We start from the raw sequence: 23,620 nt of genomic DNA on the forward strand, positions 1-23,620 counted from the left end.
TACAGGTAGTGTACATAATTTAAAATACAACACATATAAAAATAGAATAAAAACAATTAAAATTGGCAATGTTTCCAATTATTTTCTCCATTTCCTTACATGGAGGTTATGTGTCCAAATCATGTTTACTGGGTGTTCACTAGCTGGGTCTGGGTGTCATTTGGACACACAGCGATTCCTTAAAAAACGGCCTGCTGCCAGAGTGCCCCCCCCACCCGCCTTTGGCAGGCAGCATCTCTGGGGTGATTTCATCCCGGAGGCTCACCTGGATCACCAAGGCGGTACTCAGGCAATGCCCTCTTCTTCCCCAGAAGATGCTGCCCAATCAGCAGGCTCCATCGGCGCAGCCAATCGGCTGGCTCAGAGGTGATGTCATGGGGAGAGCTTGGCAGCCTGGCTGATGCTAAGAGCATCTTTGAGCATCTCTCCCTGGAAGGCAGGAAGGCAGTGAGAGGCAGGCAGCAGGCGCTGGGGCTTTGCAAAGGGGGTGAGTAGCGGCTGGGGGTGGGGGGAGTGGAGGAGGGAAACTTCCTGGAGGAAGGGATCTTTCTGCCTGCCAGAGAAGTTCCTTCCTGGGCCAGCAGGTTATGTGCTGGACTCTCAAAAGCAGGGGTGGGGTGTGGGGGACTGTTGTGGGGCTGGATCTCAAGGCATCCCATCTCCACTGGCTTTTGCCAGGGCGGAGTCCTTCTGCACATTTTTTCTCCCTGGATACTGTTATAGAGTGATTTCTGTTTAAGTGCCTCTATATCCCTTTCTCTCCCTGCTCTCCCCTCCATCACTTTTTGTCTATCACATTATTATTCATCCATCTGTTAACCTGAGACTGTCTCGGCTCTTCCCCGCCAACCTCCATGTGCTGTGGGTACCCAACCCCCTTACGCATTCTCCCTCCCTCCCTCTCTCAAAGTGTTCTTCATATCTTGGTTTTCTGCTTGGCTATAATTCTTCATTTTTTGCACAGCATGCAAGTGATCTCTGCTTTCTATAACCTGCAGGGTAACTCACGCAATACTTTTATAACAAACCCATTTTTTTTCTCACAATGCAATATAATAGAGTGCCCTGGTGGAAAGAAGAGACTGCCTCGTGGCACTGGGTGAGGGGTGTCTTAGGGACAGCACCATGGGAAAAGAGAGTGTCGCTTAAAAAAGAAGAGACAGAGCAAGCTTCTCCTAAGTGCTAAGCACTGCCAGTTTTCATGGGCTAGAGGCACTTTTAGGGGCTCGTTTCTGTCCCCCTCTTTTCCTGCTCTGCCTCCCTCTCCTGCAAATCTGCAATGAACTCACCGTTGATGCAGCCACAGTCAGCTAATCACAATGAGCAGGGCTGTGAGTGGATGTTCATTGTTTTGTAGGAGTGCAGAAAAAAGCCCAGAAAGTGGTACTGGGCACAGCATTCCACTTTCTGAAAAGTGCCAGGGCTCATTCTTGTGTGTGTGTGTTTTTAAAATACGTTTTGAGCCTTTATGGCCTCCAAGATCTGCTTGAAAACACATGGGCAACCCCTGCTGAGATCTCAGAAGCCAGAAACGTGGACACATCCGATTTCCTATGGCCATGGGCGGGGCTGCAGGGTGGGTTTTTTTGCAGAATTGTGCAGAAGACGAGCATTTGCTGATAGAATTCCACTTTTTGTAGCACAGGTCTAGATTGCAGACTTTAGGGGTTTTATCTTTAGCATGGGGTGCACATAGTTTAGAAAACAGGTATGAAATTGGCCTTCCTATTGTGACAGACCTACAGTCCCTTTTCTCCAGTTAGCAGCCATGCTTTAAGCATGGAGGTGGAGCCTGTTCTCTCACCTGCTACTTTGCCAAAAAGTACTTTCGCCGGTTCCCTATGGCAACAGGCTATTCTTCCCAGTTCCATTTGGGGATAGAGCTGTCATTCAGTGGCAGAGCACATGGTCTGCATGTAGAAGGACCCCGGTTCAGATCCCTGGCAGTTCCAGGCAGGACTTGGAAAGGAGAAGAGCTGGTCTTGTGGTAGCAAACATGAATGGTCCTCTTAGCTAAGCAGGGTCTGGCCTGGTTGCATCTGAATGGGAGACCACATGTGAGCACTGTAAGATATTCCCCTCAGGGGATGGAGCTGCTCTGGGAAGAGCATCTAGGCTCCAAGCTCCCTCCCTGGCAGCATCTCCAAGATAGGGCTGAAGGAGACTCCTGCCTGCAACCTTGAAGAAGCTGCTGCCAGTCTGGGTAGACAAGACTGAGCTAGGTGGACCAAAGTCTGACTCAGTATGAGGCAGCTTCCTAGGTTCCTAAACATTGTCAGAGAAGATAATGCTGAGCTGGATGGATGTTTTAAAGCTGCTTCCCTTATAAACACAAAGAAATCTTATGTTGATTTAACCAAAGTTTATTCAGAAACAACTCCATTTGCTCCTCCTTTCCCTCCTTTTTCTTTTCTGACTCCCCCCCCGCCCCCCACACACTCTCTATGGGATCCTCACTGGGACAAACCTCTAAACAGCAAAACATAAAAGATCACGAGACAGAAGAATACAGCAATGGGCCAACCTTTGGACTCAGAATAAGGCCGCTCCATCCCTTCATCGGGAGCATCCATCGGTGTAAGGCAGAGCTCCCGTTTTGCAGGCAGAAGGTCCCGGGTTCACTCCCTGGTAGCATCTCCCTGTAGGGCTGGGGAAGACTCTTGCCTGAAACCTTGGAGAGCTGCTGCCAGCCAGTGAAGACCATGCTAAGTTGGAGGGAGCAAAGCCCAAGCCAGCACTCCTTGTTCACTCCTTGTGGGAAGAAGTTCCGCCAGGTTCTGCCGGGCCCTGTGCTTACCTCCTGCTCTTGCAGAGCAAATCTGCCCAGTCTCAGCTTGTTAGACACGATGCCTTTCGTTCCACCCCAAAGACAAAGTGGGAAGAAGGACCATGGGGGCTTAACAGTCAGGGTTTCATATTGGCCAAGACCCTCCAGAAGAATAATGTTTAAATAGTACTGTTCAGTCTAGGAACATATGAAGCAGTAATAATGAAGCACAGCCCTCATGAGCATGCACAGAGTTCCCAACACGTTACATGCAATGAAATGCAAAACTACACATTTTTTTGTGCTCAGCCCTGCCTCCCCCGCCCGGCCCCCCAGCTGCATGGACATGCTGCCTTCCATGTAAGTAAAAGCAAGGCATCTAAACACCTTAAAGGCAAAGAGGGAGGAGAGCTGGTCTGGTGGTAGCAAGCATGACTTGTCCCCATCGCTAAGCAGGGTCTGCCCTGGTTGCATCTGAATGGGAGACTTGATGTGTGAGCACTGCAAGAGATTCCCCTCAGGGGATGAAGCCGCTCTGGGAAGAGCATCGAGGTTCCCAGTCCCCTCCCTGGCAACATCTCCAAGATAGGGCTGAGAGAGACTCCTGCCTGCAACCTTGGAGAAGCCGCTGCCAGTCTGTGAAGACAATACTGAGCTAGATAGACCGATGGTCTGACTCAGTATGCAGCAGCTTCCTATGTTCCTAAAGAGCTTATGAGGATGGCTTAAAGGTGACTATGCGGAGTGTATTGAGCAGGAGCTCTTAGCCGCCCCAGGTTCCCTAAGTTTCCTGCCTTCCCCACAACTGCATTAAAGCTACCCGAGGCCACATGGCGGCAGAGAGCCATCTTCTTCCTTACGTCATTATTGTTGCTTGCCTGAGAGGCAGCGCCGGCAAGGGAAGGCCGCCGAGAGACAAGCCCTGTGCCCGTAATCCAAGCATGGGAACTGCTGTGACTTCTCCAGGGTGGCTGAGTGTAGACCCTCCCGGAAACCAAGCCAGGCCTGGGTCCCACACCTGCTTCTTTGATTAGGGAGACACAGACGGGGCGGAGATGCTCAGAAGCTGGGTAGGGTGGTGGGGACTGGCACAAGCTGGCTTGCTAGATGCTGCCAAAGGAGGAGGGGTTGAGCTTTGTCTCAGCCATGCCGGGCTGGAAGAGGCTGAGAGAGTGTGCCCCCAGGAGCCTGCTTCTCCCCTTCGGACACATTTTTGCAGCAGTGCTTGCTCGGGGTGCTGGGGGCAGAGAGTTGTGGGCGGAGGAGGAGAAGGCCGGCTTCCTTGCCGATGGGAGGAGAATGGACCTTGCCGCCTGCTTCTTTGACTGCAGCTGTAGATTGCCGTGTCGTGTGCTGCTTTGAGCCATCAGATTCAGGAAAACGGCGCATCGAGGAGGTCAATAAATGCCCACACAACCCAGGCACATATAAGTGCATGCATGTGTTTGGGCACAGAGGTGTCGGGGTGTTCTCTAAGCTTCGCCTTTGTAGGTGGCTGCAAAGCGAGACCTCTTCCGCCATGCTCCCTCCCTCCCTGCCTGTTTCCAGCTCGAATGAGCTCATCCTCTATTATACAGGGCTGCCTTGGCCTCCTCCCACCCTTCCTGATGAAGCATGCCTGGCAAAACCGCTCGTCAGAGGACAGCAGCCTGCCTCAGTCCTGCAACAGCTTGTTTGTCTCCCCCGGCCCAGGTTACCTTTTTTGAGGAGTGGGTGTCAGGCAGCTGCTGCAGAGGGAGACCCTTTCACCGGAGCAAGGCTGAGCTCCCGAGCTCTCTGAGCATGTGAAGTCGTGAGAAAGCACTGGGGGTCTCAGCTTGGGGCCCCCCAACTGAGCGGTAGCCCAACGACATATGGGGACCCTGCGTCGTCAAGAACCCCTGTCATAAAGGAAAGTGTCCCTTCCTGTCCATCACCCCGAAACCAGCCTGCCTGGAGCAAGAGGGAAGGGCGCTCAGACGCATCACATCTTAGAAATCAAAATGTGACTTCTTTGTAGAGGAGGGTGGAGGGCAGAGGACCGCCTGGACACCACGAGGGAGGAGGAGCAGCATGGGAGGTTGGCAGGATTGTGGGGTGAAGGGTCTAGAGGAGCTTCATGAGCACCCAGAAGGCAAAACGGAGTGGCAAGGATTGTCTCTGAGCATGTGCAGAGTACCTGCTTTTCAAGGAACCCCGGCCAGCTCTCAGACAGCTGGGACACAGTCGCAGGATGTCTTGGTGAGGAGGGTGAGGCCAAGCTTGGCCTGGGGTTCGACAGTCTAGCCCCAGAGCCTCTTTTCAGTGCTCCACCCGGGAATGTGCAGCTGAACATGCGGATCCTTTGTTTGCTGGATTCTGGAAGAAAGCGGGGGGAGGGGGGATCCCTTGCCTGCGTTCTCTGCAAAGCGCCCCGCGGAGTGGCTTTTTGGTGCTTGTGTGCAGAATTCCCACCGTGGGCAACCAGAGTGGGGGGCAAGAGGGGCATTCAACCCCCGCTGGGCTGTGCCGGTTCTCACTGAATTCAAATGGGGCATACTCTCAGGGAGTGGGGTATAGGATACCTGCCTTTGCTCCCCCCGCCCCCAGAAAAAGGTCGTGGGGATGCCCATGCTTCCCACCAGGAGAGCACAAGCCACTTTTCACAAGTGATGCTAAGAACACTTTAATGAGTGGGATGCAGCAACACAGGAAGCTGCCGTCTACTGAGTCAGACCCTTGATCCATCTAGCTCAGGATTGTCTACACAGGCTGGCAGCAGCTCCTCCAAGGTTGCAGGCAGGAATCTCGCTCAGCCCTGTCTTGGAGATGCTGCCAGGGAGGGAACTTGGAACCTCCTTGCTCTTCCCAGAGTGGCCCCATTATCCCCTCAGGGAAATATCTTGCAGTGCTCACGCATCAAATCTCCCATTCATATGCATACCAGGGCAGACCCTGCTTAGCAAAGCGGACCATTCCGGCTTTCTATCACAAGACTAGTTCTCCTCCCACATGTGACTGTGGCTTACACCCTACTGAAAGCAGGGCGCTTTCCAGATCACATGCTGCAAAGGGGTCACCTGCTTCGTCTTGGCAGCATCGTCTTGAAAACGATTCCCAGAATCTCAAACTCCTACAATGGGAAAAAACCAGCTATTTTTCCGCAACAGATGTGCTCTACCATAAAGAGAAAATCCCAAATTAGCCCTCGGGAATGTGGACGGCACCCTGCTGATAGGGATGTGCACGGACCTGTTTGGAGGCCCTTTTACGGGCCTCCGAACAGGTTTGACCAGGCGGTTTGGAGGCTCGAAGGTGGGCTGGGGGGACAACTTTAAGGGCAGGGGAGGGTGCACTTACCCCTCCCTCCACTTCCCCCCAGCTGGCGCTTCGTTTGCAAAGGCTCCGTCAGGGCGGTAGCAGACCTCTCTGCCACTCTCTTCCTTCTTTGGCCAGAAGTGCCAGGTGTGCGTGCAGATGTTTTTCTGTTATCTCCCACCCTCCTTCCAAGGAGCTCACGGTGGCGTTCATTCTGCTCCCCTCCATTTTTTCAGGGAGAAGAGCTGGCCTTTGCTAAGCATGGTCTGCCTTGGTTTGCATTTGAATGGGAGACTACATGCGTGAGCGCTGTAAGATATTCCCCTTGGGGCAGGGTTTCTTAACCGTGGGTCCCCGGATGTTGTTGGACTACAATTCCCATCATCCCCAGCCATGGCCTTTGTGGCTGGGGATTCTGGGACTTATAGTCCAACGACATCTGGGGACCCACGGTTAAGAAACCCTGCCTTAGGGGGCAGGGCTGTAGCTCAGTGGGAGAGCATCTGTATGTTTACATGCCAAAGGCCCTGGGCTCAATCTCTGGCAGCATCTCCAAGTAGGGCTGAGAAAGAGACTCCTGCCTGAAACCCTGGAGCGCAGCTGCCAGTCAGTGTAGACAAGACTGAGCTAGATGGACCAAGGGTCTGGCTCAGTGTAAGGCAGCTTGATATGTTCCTGTCCTCACACACACCCCTCTAAGGTAGGCTAAGCTGAGAGAGAGTGCTTGGCCCATCGGGAAGTGGGGATTTGAACCTGGCTCTCCCAAGTGGCATCTTGCCATCCAAACCATGACAAAGGGGCATGAGGGGAAAGTGCCAGAAACTGCCCCACCCCAGCCTCGGTCTGAAATACCGCAGCCCGGCTACCACAACAGAGGAGGTGGCTCTTTCACATGCCGCTTTTTGTAGCGCGGTGGAGTTGGTCGCTCACTTGTTCATTCGTTTGTTTGTTCATTCATTCATTCAAGTTTCCGGGCGGTTTACAACAAGACAATAAAAACAACAGATAAAAAGGTTACAACATGACAACAATTTAAAACGTAAAAGGTTAAAACGATTAAAAATCAAACAATTAAAATAGTACCTAGCTAAAAGCCTGGGTGAACCCATGTGTCTTGACTGCCTTGTCTTGCTGTGGTGACATTTCTTTGCTCCCCCCCCAAAGCACATCTGGGAACCCTAACCAAATGCCCGTGCATTTTTGTTTTTGACTCTGCAGTTTGCAAAGGGTTGTTTCTCGGCTGGACACGATCCTCGCCCACCCACCCACCCAGTCAGCGGAAGCGCAGGAGCAGCAGGAACCATGACGCTGGCAGGTATGGGAGCACGGTTGCCCTTGGCACCCAATAAACACACAGGCCCCAGGAGCAATGCTAGTTGCTGCAGCAAGAAGAGGGCGCAGCTGGTGTGGGACCTTGACCCCCCCCCGGGAGGGACCCCCACCAAAGCCTCTGGCACCATCAGGGCTGGAGCAGAGAGTAGGTTCTCCTGCTTCTGGTATCTGTCGTAGTGGTGCATGGAACCAGGAACATGGGAAGCGCCCTGCAGAGAGGATGCAGAACGCCCCACCCCGGCTGAGTCCTGATGCTGCTTTGTGTGGGAGGCTGTTTGGATAAGCACAGGAGGTCCCCCCCCCCCAGGTCCGCAGTGCCTAGCTCTTCACACTCCAAGATCTTGGTGATTTCATGCCGGTGATTTCACTCAGTCTGCAAAAGTTAGGTCAAATCAGGGGCCTCCCTGGTCATGAGAGAGAGCAGTGGCCTTCACCCGACGTGGCTGTGGATGATGGGTGTTGTAGTCCAACAACATTTGGGACCCAAGGCTGGGAGCCCCTGCCATAAAAGCCACTTGTGGGGTCACCCTTCCATCGCATTTGCACTACTAGCAAAAAACTACTAAGATTGTTTGACTGACTGATTGATTGATTGTTCAATTTATATACTGCCTTAAAGTTAATACAATAAAATGATAGCAAATGAGATTCATAGAATCCACACTCAGAACACCTCAGAAACAACAGAACCCTGTACCCCATGGGTTAGAAACCCATGGGGGTGGTTGGCACCCTATGTGCACTACACCACCACTCGCTCTGGGCCACCCCAGCACCCCCCAAGTGCACTTATGGGGCTGCTGAAAGCTCCATTATACCTTATAAGGAAAAACCTTAAAGATGCGTAAACTTCAACAATTCACCAAAAATCAGCCCTCTGCCCAAATCCTTTGAAAAAATTCAGGTAGCTTCCTTGCCCCTGCCTGGCACTACCACCAACCCCACACTGCTCTAGGCCACCCCTTTCCCCCTGACGTGAAGCGATACACCCTCCATTATACCTAATGGTGGAAAACCTTAAAGACGCGTAAACTTCAAAAATTCACCAAAAGCCAGCCCTTTGCCCAATCCCTCTGCAATTTGGGTGGTAGCCTCCACCCATTAGGCACTACCACCCCACCCCACTCTTTTGCCCCTGGGACCCGAAATTCGAGTAGACGTCACATCAGACCTTTTTGCATTGAAGTCAATGGGAGGCAAAAAGGCGGGAAATTCAAATAGACGTCATTGCCGAAACAACAGATAATTCGGAGCCGAAATGGGGGTGATTCGTTTTGGCTCCGAAAAATTTCGGGGGGCGGGGCGGGGGGGTAGAAGGGTGATTCAGTTCGGATCTGAATCACCCGAAATTGGCTGTTTTGGGTACAGATCGTTCTGTACCCGAAACGTTTCTCACATCCCTAGTGTGAGCACTGGAAGAGAGTCCCCTCAGGGGATGGAGCCACTCTGGGAAGACTAGGAGGTTCCAAGCTCCCTCCCTGGCAGCATCTCCAAGATCGGGCTGAGAGAGACTCCTGCCTGCAACCTTGGAGAAGCCGCTGCCAGTCTGTGTAGGCAATACTGAGCTAGAGGGACCTATGGTCTGACTTCGTATATGGCAGCTTCCTATGTTCCTATGTTCTTATGTTGGTTATGCGAAGCCTCCATGTTCAGAGGCAGTGTGCCAGTTTCAGGGGGGCAACAGCAGGAGGGGGGGGCATGCCTTCATATCCTGCTTGTGGGCTTCCCAGAGGCATCTACTGGGCCACTGTGAGAAGCAGAATGCTCGACTGGATGGGCCCTCTTTGGTCTGATCCAGTACGGCTCATTTGCTGTTCTAGTCTTATGATCACACGAGAGTGAAGACCCTTTGAACTGGAGCACAGGTGAGTATAGGACGGTGGACCCTTTGTTTGTTGTGGGGTGTGCCTGAGTGCTTCCAGACAGAGAAAAACTCCATTTGAAAATGGAAGTTATTTTTGCTTGTATACCTGGTGTTCAGATGAGGTACTTCCCCATTGTTTTGTAGCGCCACCTGCTGGCCACCTGCTGCAAATCCTTGATGAGATTTTACGCTTTTAAGTACTTTTAAGATAGTCTGAAAAGACTCCGTTCTCATCGTGGATTGGCAGCAAATGGCCAGCAGATGGCTCTGAGAAATTGCGTGATGGGAAAAAAGTATGTCACATAGACTCTACATACAGAAGCAAAAACAACCTATGGGATCAAGTGGAGTTTTTCTCCGTCGGGAAGCACGCAGAGGGTTCCAAGTCCTTGGGAAGGGCAGGAGCCTCTTTGGTTGCCAGAGTCTGAACTTGCCTCGGTTGTGTGCTCTTCTGCAGCTTACAAAGAAAAGATGAAGGAGCTCCCGCTGGTGTCTCTCTTCTGCTCATGTTTCCTCTCCGACCCTTTAAACAAACCGTCTTATAAATATGAAGGTAGGTGCACCGACCAGCCCATGATCTCCCCCAACTTTGTGGGCTCAGGATGGAGGCAGCTGCTGCTGGTTGGGTCCCATCTCCTCAGCTGCTTCTGCCTACGAGCATTTTGCAGGGGATGGAGAGGACCACGTTTGAGACTCCACCCTCTCCCGAGGGCTCTGAGGAGGCTTCAGCACCATCTCTTCTAGCTGACATGCATTATGCATGATTCTATCCCAGACAACACCATGCAGAAACACCCACACCCTGCAGAGAGCACAGGAGAGACCACATGAGCCCTCAGGCGGATGCTGCTTTGCAGCCAAGGTGGTCGCAGTGATTCCTGCCACTAGACAGCCACTTCAGCCCTGGCTTTCAGCTGATTTGGGGTCCAGTCAGCCACCTAATAGCGCAGCGGGGAAGCAACCTGTCTAGAGAGCAGGAGGCTGTTGGTTTGAATCCCTGCTGGTGTGTTCCCCAAAATATGGGGAACCCCTATAGCAGGCAGCAGTGATATAGGAAGGTGCTGAAAGGCATCATCTCATACTGTGTGGGAGATGGCCATGGTCAACCCCTCTTGTATTCTACCAAAGACAACCACAGGGCTCTGTGGGCACTAGGAGTCAACACCGACTCGACGGCACAACCTTTTCACACACCCACAAAATGGGAGGAGATGAACTCAAGGTGCAGAAAAGATAATGGATTGCCTCATATGTTTTGAGCACTGCAACTTTTCATCAAGGGCCAACTCTGATTCAGTTAACATCCAAAGAGCTTTCCTGGATCAATCCAGAGGTCTGTTGAGTGCAGAGATGCCCAGCTTTAAGTCCCCAGACTACAACTCCCAACATCCCTAGTTACAATAGTCGTTGTTGATGATAGGAGTTGAAGTCCAGCGGCAACGGAGGTCTCACGGTGAGAGCTTCTGCTCCAGTTTTTCTGCCAAGAAATATCTATGCATCTTTTGCATTGCAGAGGATTCTGGGGCATGGTACGAAGGGGGAGAAGGGCAGCCATAGACACCCCCTCCCCTCTTTCCTTGGGACCTTTAAGGCTATGGTTATAAAACAGGCAAGACAGTCTTTCTCCCTTCACGGATGCAGCCGTCTTCCTGAGCTCCGCTTTCTGAGATCGTCTTGACTCGGCTTCAGCTTCGATAACTCAGACCGGCCTGGCCTGTCTTAGGAACCTGAACTCTCTCTGACTGGGTTTAGTCTGCACTCAGTTACCTTTATTGTGTGTTTTAAATGCCCTCTTTTGGTTCTAAAGTAGGGCTATGCACGGAACCAGCAGTGGTGGTTTGCTTCAAATTCAAACCAAATTCGAACCCAGCCACCCAGTCTGTGAACTGGTTCGTAGCAGTTTGTCTCGTACTGTTGAACCAGGTCAAACCAGGCCGACCTGGCTCGAGTGCCTTCCTTGTAAAGGGGAGCCTGGTAAGGATTCCCCTTTAGAAGCGAAGGGGAATTCCCTGCCTAAAAAGGGGTTTGAGGGGGCAGGCGAGAGGGCACCTTACTGGCTGTGGTGGCAGCTCCACGGCTATGACAGTGGTGGCTTCACAGCGGTGGCCCCTCTAGCCCCCCCATCCCCCCCACATCACAGGCCAGTGGGCAGCCCAGTTCCGGCCTCTGCACATGTGAAACAGCTGCCACCACAGCCAGTAAGGTGCCTTCTTGCCCCACACCCAACTACGCTTTAGGTATTCTTACTGGATTCCCCTTTGCAAGGAAGGCACTTGAACCGGTCAAACCGGGCTGAACTGGTTCAGTCCGAACCGGGCCCAGTTTGGTTTGGACTGGCCTCCTCTTTTGGGGGAATCCTTTCGGCTTGAGCTCAAACCGGTTGAACCAGGCTGGTTTGACTCAAACCAGGTTCAATTTGAATGGGTTCTGCACACCCCTATTCCAAAGCGCTCCTCAACATCAGCTAGAGTATTTCATTCGGTTAATCCCTTCCCACCTTGGTTTCCCATTCCCCCTTCTTTAGGTTTAAGGTATTCTACTCCTAATCCATCTGTAACACTCATTAAAGAGTTTAATCATATAAAACCATAATCTCTAACATAGGCGAAGTGTTAATATGCATTTCCATCTTGCGTGTTTCTTGACACGTGGGAACATTCTGAGTGTTTAGATGATTCTAGCCTTGTTTTGTATTCAATAAAATTGGTTATTAATTAGATTTTAAAATCTGTGGGGGTCAGTTTCTGGAGTTGCCTGTTTGATAACCATAGCCTTAAAGGTCCCAAGGAAAGAGGGAAGTGGGTGTCTATGACTCCCCTCTAACAGGCATGATTTAGGGGCACCACTCATCCAGTTCACATGGTTTTTAAATTATTATTATTATTATTATTATTATTACATTTTATATCCCGCTCTTCCTCCAAGGAGACCAGAGCGGTGTACTACTACATTCTTAAGTTTCTCCTCACAACAACCCTGTGAAGTAGGTTAGGCTGAGAGAGAAGTGACTGGCCCAGAGCCACCCAGCTAGTATCATGGCTGAATGGAGATTTGAACTCGGGTCTCCCCAGTCCTAATCCAGCACTCTAACCACTACACCACACTGGCTCACTGATGGGGAAGCCTTGCATTGGGGCTCTGTGGCAGGGGCCCAACTCCCACCCGTTCCAGTCTGGGACCAAGACCATGTGGTCAGATGTCTGGACTGGAGGATGTGTAGCAACATCATCTGGTTGCCCTGATTTACTCCTGGCACAAACAAACTAGGAGGCTCTGCCCGTCTCTCCTTGAGTTGCTCCTTGGCATGATTGCGTCTCTCTTTCAGTAGACACTGTGGACCTTACCTGGTGCGTCATTTCTGACATGGAGGTCATTGAGCTCAACAAGCGGACCTCGGGCCAGTCTTTTGAGGTCATCCTCAAGCCACCCTCCTTCGATGGGATCCCTGAATTCAATGCCTCCCTGCCCCGCCGCCGTGACCCCTCGCTGGAGGAGATCCAGAAGAAGCTGGAAGCAGCTGAGGAGCGACGGAAGGTGAGACCCAGAGGAGCCCCTGGGCAGGGAAGGAAATGGAGCAGACCTGTCAGAGGTGGATTGGAAGGGGGAGGAAGATTGCTCCCTTCTTCTCTCCCATGGAAGGGATCCACATTTCAGGAAAAACCATGAAAGAGCTGAATGGCTTGGGATGGTTCCTGATCGTTCACTGACGGCCAATTTCACGCTTTTAGCAGTTTCATTGGTGAGCCATACTGTGTGTGAAGCCACAGCCAGGAGATGGTGGCTTTCAGTAAGGACAACATTTGCAAGCGTTGACAATCTGAGATGTTTGCTGGACCTCAGAGGTGTCGTTCCCAAGCACAGATTATAACGCCGGAAGGAACAGCATCGCCACTGTTAGCCTTGCTAGAAGTGGTGGGGTTAAAACGGTCATGAGAGACTTTGTGTGGCTTCCTCTAGAGGAGGGGTTCCTAACCACAGATCCCTAGATGATGTTGGTCTACAACTCCCATGGCCAAAGGCCACTGTGGCTGCGGATGATGGGAGTTGTAGTCAAGTGCCAAAGGAAGCGCAGCTGCCTCTGCTTCCTGGCAGGAGCTCGGGCGTCTCTCTTCCTGCCCCACCTGAGACCTGCATTGCCTGCAGGCTGGCCGTTTGCCAGGTAGAGCTGTGCAGTTAACCACGCAACTCTACCTGACAGATAACCAGCCTGCAGGCAGCGTGGCTCTTGAGCGGGGCAGGAGTGAGAGGGGCCACCTGAGCTGTCTCTGTTGGGCATCCTCCCTGGCTGCTACTTCATGGCATCTCCATTCTCGGCAGGCCCCACCCCCACCCCACAGCACAATGGCAATGGGTAGCAGCTGCCACCGCCTCCTTAGCAGGCAAGGCATGCCCTCTCAGCTCATGCTGGGGTGGGGCTGTTGCCCTGAGTGAGGTCCTGTGGATCCAGGCCCTTGAAAGTGCCTAGCAATGTCCCTGAAATTGTCAAATCCTCTTTAAAGCCATCTAAGTTAGTGGCCAGAATCAGAGGTGCACCTACGTAATTTTGGAGCCTGGACCTCAAGGCCTTTGGAGCCCCCCCCCCCCCGCCACGCAAATTAAGCATCATCATGCTCAGCTGGGTGACCACACCACCCGGGACAGACTAAAGAGGATTTGGGAGCCCCCAGGGGCTGGGGAGGCCCTGACTTTGTCCCTGAAGTCTGGGGGTAAGAGTGCCTCTGGCCGGCATCACGTCTGGAGAGAGTGGGAGATTCTAGATGGATAAAAACTTAGTCTGAATAGGGAAGTTATTTTTGCCTGTGTACCCCAAGTCCAGATGATGTATTGCCTCATTGCACAATTTCAATTTTCATCATGGATTGGCAGCAAATGGCCAGCAGATGGCGCTGCAAAATTGTGCAGTGGAGAAGTATATGTAATCTGGACCCCAGGCATACAAGTGAAAAGAACTTCCATTTTCAAACCAAGTTTTTCTCCCTCTGGAAGCACCCAGTGAATTCCATCAATTAATTCCGACCTTTGTAGAAGGTCTCTCCTGAATTTATCTGAAGTATTACCCCCTCAGATCTTCTCACTGTTTTGTGTGTGGCTCTGGCTCATAAAATTAGTAAAACAAATGAAAAAGAATAACATTCAGGATTAAAACATGAAATTCAGAATGCTAAGTTATTAATAAATTATGAACGAATAGAATCTACATTGTAAAACCGTTTATTTCCTGAACATATAATTGGAATGCACAATTGGTGTATTCCTAAAATGCACCAGTTGTGAATGTTTAAAGCAAACAGCCTTAAACACACACAACTGGTGCATATTATTGGTTTAGGATTCTATGTTGGCATTGCTTGCTTTAAATACAATTTTCAGTATATGTGACACCAAAGCATTATAACCATGTTTTTACTCTGACCTTCATTCTTTTTCATTTGTCTTATAGTTAGGGGTTAATCATCTTGTTTGTATATCATAAGATGGGTAAACAGCAGCATCGATGTAATGAAACATGACATAATGTCTGTAGGATGGGTTGCTGCCCCCATGCTGCATGTCGGATGCTATCAAACCTTGAGTTTGGGAAGGCGGGGAAAGGAAGGCACCATGGAGGAAGGGGGTGGGCCCATGTGCAAGCAGCTCCCATGCAAAACCTTTCTGAGCAGAGAAGGCTCTGTGGGCTGGTCTCAGGAAGTTCCCCTAATGATCAGGATGTGCATTATTGATCAGCCATTAGGAGGTGGATCCCATTTATCCTTGTCCCTGCCTGACCTTGGATGGAGGCCATGAATGAGAAGAGCAGGATGAGAAGAGGCCACCCACTCTGTTCCCCTGTTCCATCTGCTGTCCTCAGAGGGCGCTGGAGCCACTGTGAACTCTTGGCTGCTTTACCCACATGGGAAGCGATGGATTCCCACACTGCCTGGAGAGAGATTTAGAAATGACTTCTCTCTCTTTCCCCCCTTCAAATTCAATTTTTATTAATTTTAACAACCGTAATATTATCATTCATTACAAATACACACAAAAAAGGTGGACTTCCCGCTCACATTTCTTCGTGAATCATCAACTATAAAATTTACCCTTGCTATAATAATAATTCAAAACGTAAATTCAAACCCTTACAAACATAATTAATCTAACCAACCTGCGATTTTTACTAAATTTCAAACCCTGCTGTCAAGTCCATAGTAGGAAAATAATTCTTTAGATACAACAAAAATGGTTTCCAATCTTCTTTAAAACATTCCAAGTTTTCATCTCTTAATAGTGCTGTAAGTTTTGCCATCTCAGAAATGACTTCTCCGTGCTTTGTGCATTGCACACTTGCCATGGCCTTGGCCTTCCTCGCACAAGCCACACCTGGATTTTACTGCTCTTGGATGACCCCTTCACCATTTCCTCCCACTTCAGCTCATGTGCATTAGCAGCACTGCTCTCATGTGATGCTTTGACATAGGTAGCTGCCTTGATTCAGGGCCAGGTCACGGCTCCATTCAGCTCTGGATTGTCTCCACCAGGGACTCCCAACCCGTGGCACTCCAGATGTGGCTGAATGACAACTTCCATCACCCCCAGCCACAACGAATGATAGCTGGGGATGATGGGAGTTGTAGTCCAGCCACACCTGGAGTACCACCACGGGAACCCCGGCTCTGCGCTGATCGGCAGTGCCTCTCCAGGGTACCCTACGGGGAAGGGTCTTTCCCAGCCTCATCACCTGGAGATGCTGCCAGGGTCTGGGTCTGGGGCCGCTACCACTGAGCTGCAGCAGCACCGCTGGTCTTAAATGCCATCACAGCCTCTCCAGCTCGTGTGGGAGACAATCTCCCCCACCAGCACCTGACCTCAGATGCTGGCCCATCCTGCTCTCCAGAGAAACTGAAATGGTCAGGAGAGCAGGTCTGGTGGTAGCAAGCACGGAACTGTCCCCTTTGCTGAGCAGGGTCCACCCTGGTTTGCATTTGAATGGGAGACTACATGTGTGAGCACTGGACAATGTTCCCCATAGGGGGTGGGGCTGCTCTGGGAAGAGCACCTGCGGGCGTGCATGCAGAAGGTTCCAGATTTACAAGGAATACAGAGGATAAAGCTACAGATTATTTAAAAAATGCTTCAGCAGATAGTTTAAAAATGATTCAACCAAAAGCTTTTCTAAAGCCATTTTGGAAGGGCGGTATACAAATCACTGCCAGTGATGGGGCCAGATGGATCTTCCCAGTGTGGGTCCCACTGTTGGAAAGCCCTCTGACTGCTGCCAGATGGACTTGAGAAACACTGATCTGGAGAGGTCCATATGGGTACAGGGGGTCCTCCAGGGACCCGAGCCCCAGATGGTATAAGACTTTAAAGGTGAACACCAACACTTTGCATTTTGCTCAGAGAAATCAAAGGGGTAAACAGGGCAGCTGCCGCAGGATGGGTGTTACAGTTGTGTCCCAATGAGCTTCCATGAGCACCCCGGCAGCAGATTCTGGACCAGATGCAGTTTATCTTTAAAGGCAGTTCCATGCAAAGGAGTAGCCTAGCCGGGAAGTCACCAAAATGTGAGTAACTGATGTTAGATCCACCTTTTCCGTGTAGAGGCATATGGCACCAGCCTCTCCTGGCCACCAGCATCACCTAGGCCATGTCGGGCCCAGGAACATCCCCAAGGGCAGACCTGGGTATTCCCATTTTCCCATGGCGCCCAAGGGCATCCATTCATAATTGTGGGGCTCTTGCTGTGTGCCACAGTCCCAACTTTATTATAGAGCCTGACCGCCTGTGCATGGCTCTGCTTGCACAGCAAGATTGATGATTTATTTAAATTTTCTTATATACCGCCTCCTCCAAAGAATCTAGGCGGTATGATTGGTCCCTCCCTGGCCCACTGTCTGGAAAATCAAGGGTAACGTGCAGAAATTGGCCATCTACCTTTATGCAGCATCTGATGCAACAAGAGAAGAACCAAGTTCCTGTCTTGATAATCTGACTGGCTGTGAATTTTCTTTGCACTGATGATGAAAGCCTCACTCAGCACTTTGAAAAGACATGATGTGATTGTTGTCAGGAGCGCATGGCTGTGTGAACTGGTCCCTTGATCAAGTCAAGGAAAGACCTTCTCTCAGCTCTTCTCTCAATATGAACCAGAGACAAAGGTTTAGCAAACCCAAGATGGCAGCACAGAAGGCAGGACTTGGGTGGACTAGGGTTTCCAGTGGGGTCCAGACTATGGCCGCTGGCCTAGGAATCCGCTTTCCCATTGGCTCTGATAACCACTCTTTACTTTTCTTTTATCTCTCGCTTTGCGGGTTCAGTACCAGGAAGCAGAGCTCCTGAAGCACCTGGCTGGCAAGAGGGAGCATGAGCGAGAGGTCATCCAGAAAGCCATCGAGGAGAACAACAATTTCATCAAGACGGCCAAGGAGAGGCTGATGCAGAGAATGGAGTCCAACAAGGAGAACCGAGAGGCACACTTAGCAGCCATGTTGGAACGCCTGCAGGAGAAGGTGAGCCTCCAGCTGTGGTGAGGTGAGGGCTGGGAGAGGCAGACTGGAGGGAATCAGAGAGATGCATGGCAGGCTACCATGGGTGGAAGAAAAGGATGCACTTTCCCTGTTTCCGTGGTGTCTTGGTTCGAATCACATTCGCTTCTTAAAGCTCAGCCAAGACCAGAATCCAGTTGTGGGGCACCTTGATCGGGAAGCATGATGATAAAGCCAGTTCAAATGATACTGTTAAACATACAATTAGTATATCTGTGGTTTTTTATGGCCACATGGAAAACAAATGGAGATGGACAGACCAGTTCCTATCCTGGGCTCTGTTGTGTTTGCAATTCGAACTCAGTGCTTAGGGGTGGGGGAATACCACTTAGCAAATGGAACGATCATCTAATCACGTTTTAAATCCTTCATGATATCTAGTATTTAAATCATGGGTAGAGATTGTATGTTTTTCCCATTCAGATGATCATTGGTGCACATGTAGAGGAATCTAATCACCACATGTTGGAAGTATTGTCTGAAGTGGCCCGCAGTTAAAGAGGTTTGAAGCTGGTTTCAGTGTTTAGTGCAGACACACATCTTAAGGAGGTGCCTCCTCTCTCCATCTCTCTTCACAGGACAAACATGCTGAGGAGGTCCGGAAGAACAAGGAGCTAAAGGAAGAGGCCTCAAGGTAAAGAGGCCCCTGGACACGTGACTTTTGGACTGGGCGCTCCAAGGGAAGATGGCGGCAGGTGGCAGCCGTGGCGGCAGCCGCCTTTGCGCAAAGTGTTGACTGATGATCGGGATTGTCCTCTGCTTTCATTGTTTGTGAATGTAAAGATTTGAGTGGTGAAGCCATCTCGTGTGTTCCAGGGAGGGAGGGCAACATAAGGGGAAGAGGACGCTGGGAGGAAGAAGCGTGCATTTGGGGGGGGGGAGGGGAGGGGGCGGGGTGGGTGGCTAGACACCCTCCAGAATGACAGGCCCGGTTTCTGTCATTTCCCCGCACTGGTGGCGTTCAGTAAGGAACCCAGACTAACTGAGAGGGGTGCTAGGGATGGCAGATGAGGTGGGGATGATGTCAAGGCAGGGAGAGGGGAGGGGGTGGAGGTGGGGAAGTGGAAAAGTGGGTGAACTAAATTTGGTGACAGGCCAAGGAGCAAGCAGAGGGAGGAATGTCACCTCTGGGGTGAGTGTTGTCTTGTGCGTTGCGCCATTAATGTCGGTCCTTAGTGTGGAAAAAAAAAAATCCCTCATTTCTGTGTCTCCTTCATCATCGTTCATCTTGTCTCTAACTTGCAGACATTACATGCCTGGCATTGCTTCAGGGGTTCTTAGCGGTGAGTCAGTTGGCCTTTGACCCTTTCCGCTGGGGACGATGGGAGCTCTAGTCCAAGCCCAGGTTGAGAACCCCTGACTTTACCGAAGGTGCATGTGGTGGTAATTTCAGAGCCACGGCCCTCTCTTTCAAAAATATTAATAAATAGCTTTTGCCAGAGATTCAGTATTGCCAGATATGAACAGAATTCCCCTGACCCTCACAACTTTGAACTCAAACTCGATATGGCAAGCTCCCTAAATGTGATACAGATAGCGGAAATCGTTGCTGGGTCACTTTGCTTGCAAACCCTTGAGACGTACAATTTTATAGGCAGCGTTATAAATGAACGAGAACATACAGAGAAAATGCAGTCTATAGGTGCACCTGATTTCAAGCTATACAGTATAACCAGCAGCAGAGGTGGAACTGTTAGGAATTGGCATAAATTCAGATTGAAATTCTTTTTCCTGGCTAGAACTCAAACCCCTTCCCCACCTGCCGTGTTCTCAGTTAGGAAAGCAGTTTGGGCCACACTGCAATTCTGTGCTTGTTTACTCAGAAGTAAGTCCCACTGTGTTCAATGGGCCTGACTCCCAGGTAAGTGTGCACAGAATTGCAACCTTTTATATCTGTAAAATGTAGGATTTGGCAAGATATCTAATAGGATTCTTCCTTTAAAATTGTCACTTTTAGACTTCCTTTAGAAGTTGTCTCTAAGGGTCCAGCTGGACATATTTGAATCCTGGCGACTGGGTGGGCTACGGGGAAGCAGCTTCCGGAGGGGCTTTTGCCGAGCAGAGGCGTGGTGGGCGAGGGTTGCTTTTCAACCCTTTTCTTGCCTGCCATTTCCCGGCTCCATAGCAACTCCCCCATTCCTGCCAGGCACATGTTTACCAGCACCCAGTGGGGTTGCCCTGTGGGAGTATGCATGGCCATGCGCTTGCAGAGCTCTGTTCACATTTAAATCTCTCCTAGGGTTGCCATGTTCCCCGGAATTGAGGGTAGCCCCTGGATTTTGGCTGCTTCACTCGGCTGCTAAATTCCACACGGATTTACACGGATTTCAAATGCGCTGTCCGGATTGCCCGGATTTGACTCTGAATCTGATCACATGGGAGGGCAGAGAAGGAGGGGAAAGTATATAAATCTGTCAAACAAACAAACAAACAAACAAACAAACAAACAAACAAACAAACAAACAAAATGCAAATGAGTTGCCACATAATTTACATAATATGCAAATTAGGCCTCCTGGATTTGGGAAGCTTGACTAGGGCAACCCTAATCTCTCCTCTCCTGCTCTTCCTCCAAGGAGCCCAGAGCAGCGTACGCGGTTATGTTTGTCCTCACGACAACCCCGTGAGGCAGGCTAGGCTGAGAGAGAAGTGACTGACCCAGAAACACCCCATAGGCTGGTTCTCATGACTGGCGACAGGGCAGGACAAGCGTCCTCCCAGCCAGGTTCAAGAGCCGGGAGTGCTCCTGTGTGTTCATAAAAAGCAAGGCAGGAGGAGGGGAAAGGGGTCCCACTGGGAAGGAGGGCTCTGTCCCACCCAGCAGCTGCACCCAGCTGTTTCATGAGGCAGGAGGGAAAGCCCTCCGCCCCAGGGGACCTGACAGACGATCGCTTCCTTGCCCCGACCTCACGTTTTGCGAGCACCTGGTAGGAGGCTAGACTTGTCCTGCCCTATTGCTGCTTGTGAGAACCCTCCTAATGAGCTTCAAAGCTGAACGGGGATTTGAACTCGAGTCATCCCAGTGCCAGTCCAACACTCTAACCACCAGATCACGCTGTCCATGACCCTGAAACATTACTGAAGCAGGCCTCTGAGCTCACAAGCTTCTAGGCTGCTGCCTGACCCTCAGGCATGGATCCTGACCTTGCCAGTCCACACAACTGATCAGGCCCTCTGCCAGCCAGTGGAAGCTGTGGCTGGCGTCCTGCTTTGATCCTGCCGATGCCAGTCGCGTCTTTTTGCATGGGCACGTGTGTGTGTGTGTGTCTTGCGATGCATTCTGAGGTCAAAATATATTTTTTAAACAGCGGTGTATGGCCTGAAGATGGTGTCCCAGCATCCTCTGTCATGTTAAAGGGGTCCTGGGGCGCTCTTCTCAGACTGTGCAGCTGCTTAGGTTTTGCAAAGTGGCTTGCGCTTACTCTGTCTCGGCTTCGGAACATGCAAAGTAATAGCACGGAACAGAATGCATTGGAGTGTGTGCAGAGTGCATTTCCTAATCATTAACTTAATGATGCAACACTAACTAGAGGTACCTAAGATTGACATGAAGGATTCAGGAAATGCACATTTCAGCTGGTGCTGGAATATGCAAGCTTTTGAGTCCCACAAGACACTTCATCAGCCAGGAGGAGGGGCCACTGCCCACACAGCAGGAGGCAAACCTGGGTTTCCCATGGCTTCTGTACCCATGGCAGGGAGCACAGTTCAGTGCTATGGAAAGCCCACATTTGCCTCCCCGGCACATTTGAGGATGTCGATCAAGTAGGCATGCCAGAAACAGACCACGTGAAGGCAGAAGCTTAAATGACAGGAACCTGGGATCCCTCAAGCCAAGACGCTTCGACAGGAGAAGAGAAATGAGGGTAACCAAGCAGGACAGGCACGAGGCAGGGCCTGTGGGTGGGTGGGTGGGTGGGATGATGGTGCAGGTGTGGTTGGGCTGCGGCAAAGAGGGGCGTCTCAACCTCCTGGGATGGGCTTCTCCAGCTACAAGGCTCTGACATGCACCATCTTGACTGCAGGTCCCACTTGGGCCTTCTGGCTCCCCAGCATCCGGATGAGGCATCTAGGCGGCTGATTAAACGAGGAGGGGCAGAGTGCGAGGGGGGCGACCCTGGGGAGGGTCCCAATGAGGGCCGTTCGTCCCCCGGTGGCTCCTCCTTGACATGAAAACGCTGCGCTCCAGCGGTGAACAAGAGGGAGAGGGGAAGGGGCTGGGTCGCTGTTCCAGTGATGGCAAGGAACGGTCCTCTCTGTTTTTGTACACGATGGATGCAAATAAAACTGCTGGCATTCCTTTTTCTTTCTGACCATTTTCCATGCACTGGATCCCTGCCACGCAAGGCCGTGGGGGTGTGTGGTGTGTGGGGGGTGTGCATTGAGGGAAATTAGCTAAAATAGAGAGACTGGTATGTATGTATGTATTTACTTACTTATTGACATTTATATCCCGCTCTTCCTCCAAGGAGCTCAGAGGAACATGGTTACTTTTATCCTCGCAACAACCCTGTGAGGTAGGTTAGGCTGAGAGAGAAGTGACTGGCCCAGAGACACCCAGCTAGTATCATGGCTGAATGGGGATTCGAACCCGGGTCTTCCTGGTCCTAGTCCAACACTCTAGCTTATTACCTGAACCCAAGACTCATATTCCTCCCCAAGTTCTTTGATGTTAGAAATCGGGGGTCCTCTTCCTTTTGGGGAAGTAGAGGTATAAGCTCTATTTACCTCGGTTTTTAAGCGGCGGGGGGGGGGCTGTCTTGAGTCATCTTCTCTTCAGGGAAATAGGGGCAATTCATTGACTGACATCTAGAGTAACAAAGTGTTTGCACAAACTGTGCGTGTTTATTTATTTTTATTTATGTTGACAAGAATTGGCCGTTCGGGCCACAATCTTATACAGAATTTAGAGTGCTTAAATCCATTGAGATCAATGCTTAAGCATCTATAATTTTTGCCCTTGCCCTGAGTGAGAGGAGAGCTGGTCTGATGGTAGCAAGCATGACTTGTCCCCTTATAGCTAAGCAGGGTCCTCCCTGGCTGCATCTGAATGGGAGACTAGAAGTGTGAGCACTGGAAGAGATTCCCCCTCAGGGGATGGAGCCGCTCTGGGAAGAGCATCTGAGGTTCCCAGTGCCCTCCCTGGCAGCATTTCCAAGATAGGGCTGAGAGAGACTCCTGCCTGCAACCTTGGAGAAGCCGCTGCCAGTCTGTGAAGACAATACTGAGCTAGATAAACCCATGGTCTGACTCAGTATATGGCAGCTTCCTATGAGTGGGAAAGCATCATGTGTGTAACTAAGGGTGGTCACTTATCAGTACTGCAGTTTCTGTCTCTGGGGGAATGAAAACCTCCTCAGGAGAAATCCATTCTGAAAACTTTAGTGCCTGATACATCTGTTCAGGAAGAGCGCCAAGGCAGCAGCCACTGCCAGGAGCAACAGAGGAGCCACATTATATTTTATTACCTTTTATTATTTATCTTTATGTTTCTTGATCTCTTTGCAGCTGAAGGTCCCCAGGTAGTTCACAGCACAATGAAAACAACACAAAAACATGACCAAAAATGCAATAAAAGCCACAATAGCAAATGTACAGAATCAATGACTGTGCTAAAAACCGAGCTGAAAAACCAGCATCTAGAACAGCAACGTGTTGGTTCCCGCCCACCCCGCAACAACCTCTGGGGATCCAAGGTTGGGAACCCCTGCTCTAGAGGGGTAGGCCACTGTGCATGATGGGAGTTGTAGCTCAGCAGCAGCTGGAGAGTCAAGGTGGCCTATCCCTGGTCTAGAAAAATCAGCATAGACCCCCTGCCACACCCCCACCCAAAAAAGAGCTTGAGCAGTCTTTAGGAGC

General features: G+C 50.8%; 1 protein-coding gene across 2 annotated transcripts; it reads left to right on the forward strand.

The window, feature by feature from the left end:
- The first annotated feature begins 371 nt into the window (after window positions 1-371).
- On the forward strand, window positions 372-23,332 carry STMN4 (stathmin 4). 2 transcript variants are annotated; one of them, XM_053249651.1, is made up of 7 exons: window positions 372-487; window positions 7,262-7,358; window positions 9,697-9,792; window positions 12,565-12,773; window positions 17,534-17,725; window positions 18,340-18,395; window positions 23,270-23,332. In XM_053249651.1, the coding sequence occupies exons 2-7, from the start codon at window positions 7,346-7,348 to the stop codon at window positions 23,271-23,273; spliced, it is 570 nt and encodes a 189-aa protein (XP_053105626.1). In that variant the 5' UTR covers window positions 372-487; window positions 7,262-7,345; the 3' UTR covers window positions 23,274-23,332. The 2 variants fall into 2 exon arrangements, with proteins under 2 accessions (XP_053105626.1, XP_053105633.1); XM_053249658.1 differs by lacking the exon at window positions 23,270-23,332 and having other exon boundaries at window positions 12,568-12,773; window positions 18,340-22,074.
- Window positions 23,333-23,620: the final 288 nt, after the last annotated feature.

Source organism: Hemicordylus capensis, chromosome 1 (genome assembly GCF_027244095.1).
Source record: "Hemicordylus capensis ecotype Gifberg chromosome 1, rHemCap1.1.pri, whole genome shotgun sequence".
Lineage (NCBI taxonomy): Eukaryota > Metazoa > Chordata > Lepidosauria > Squamata > Cordylidae > Hemicordylus > Hemicordylus capensis.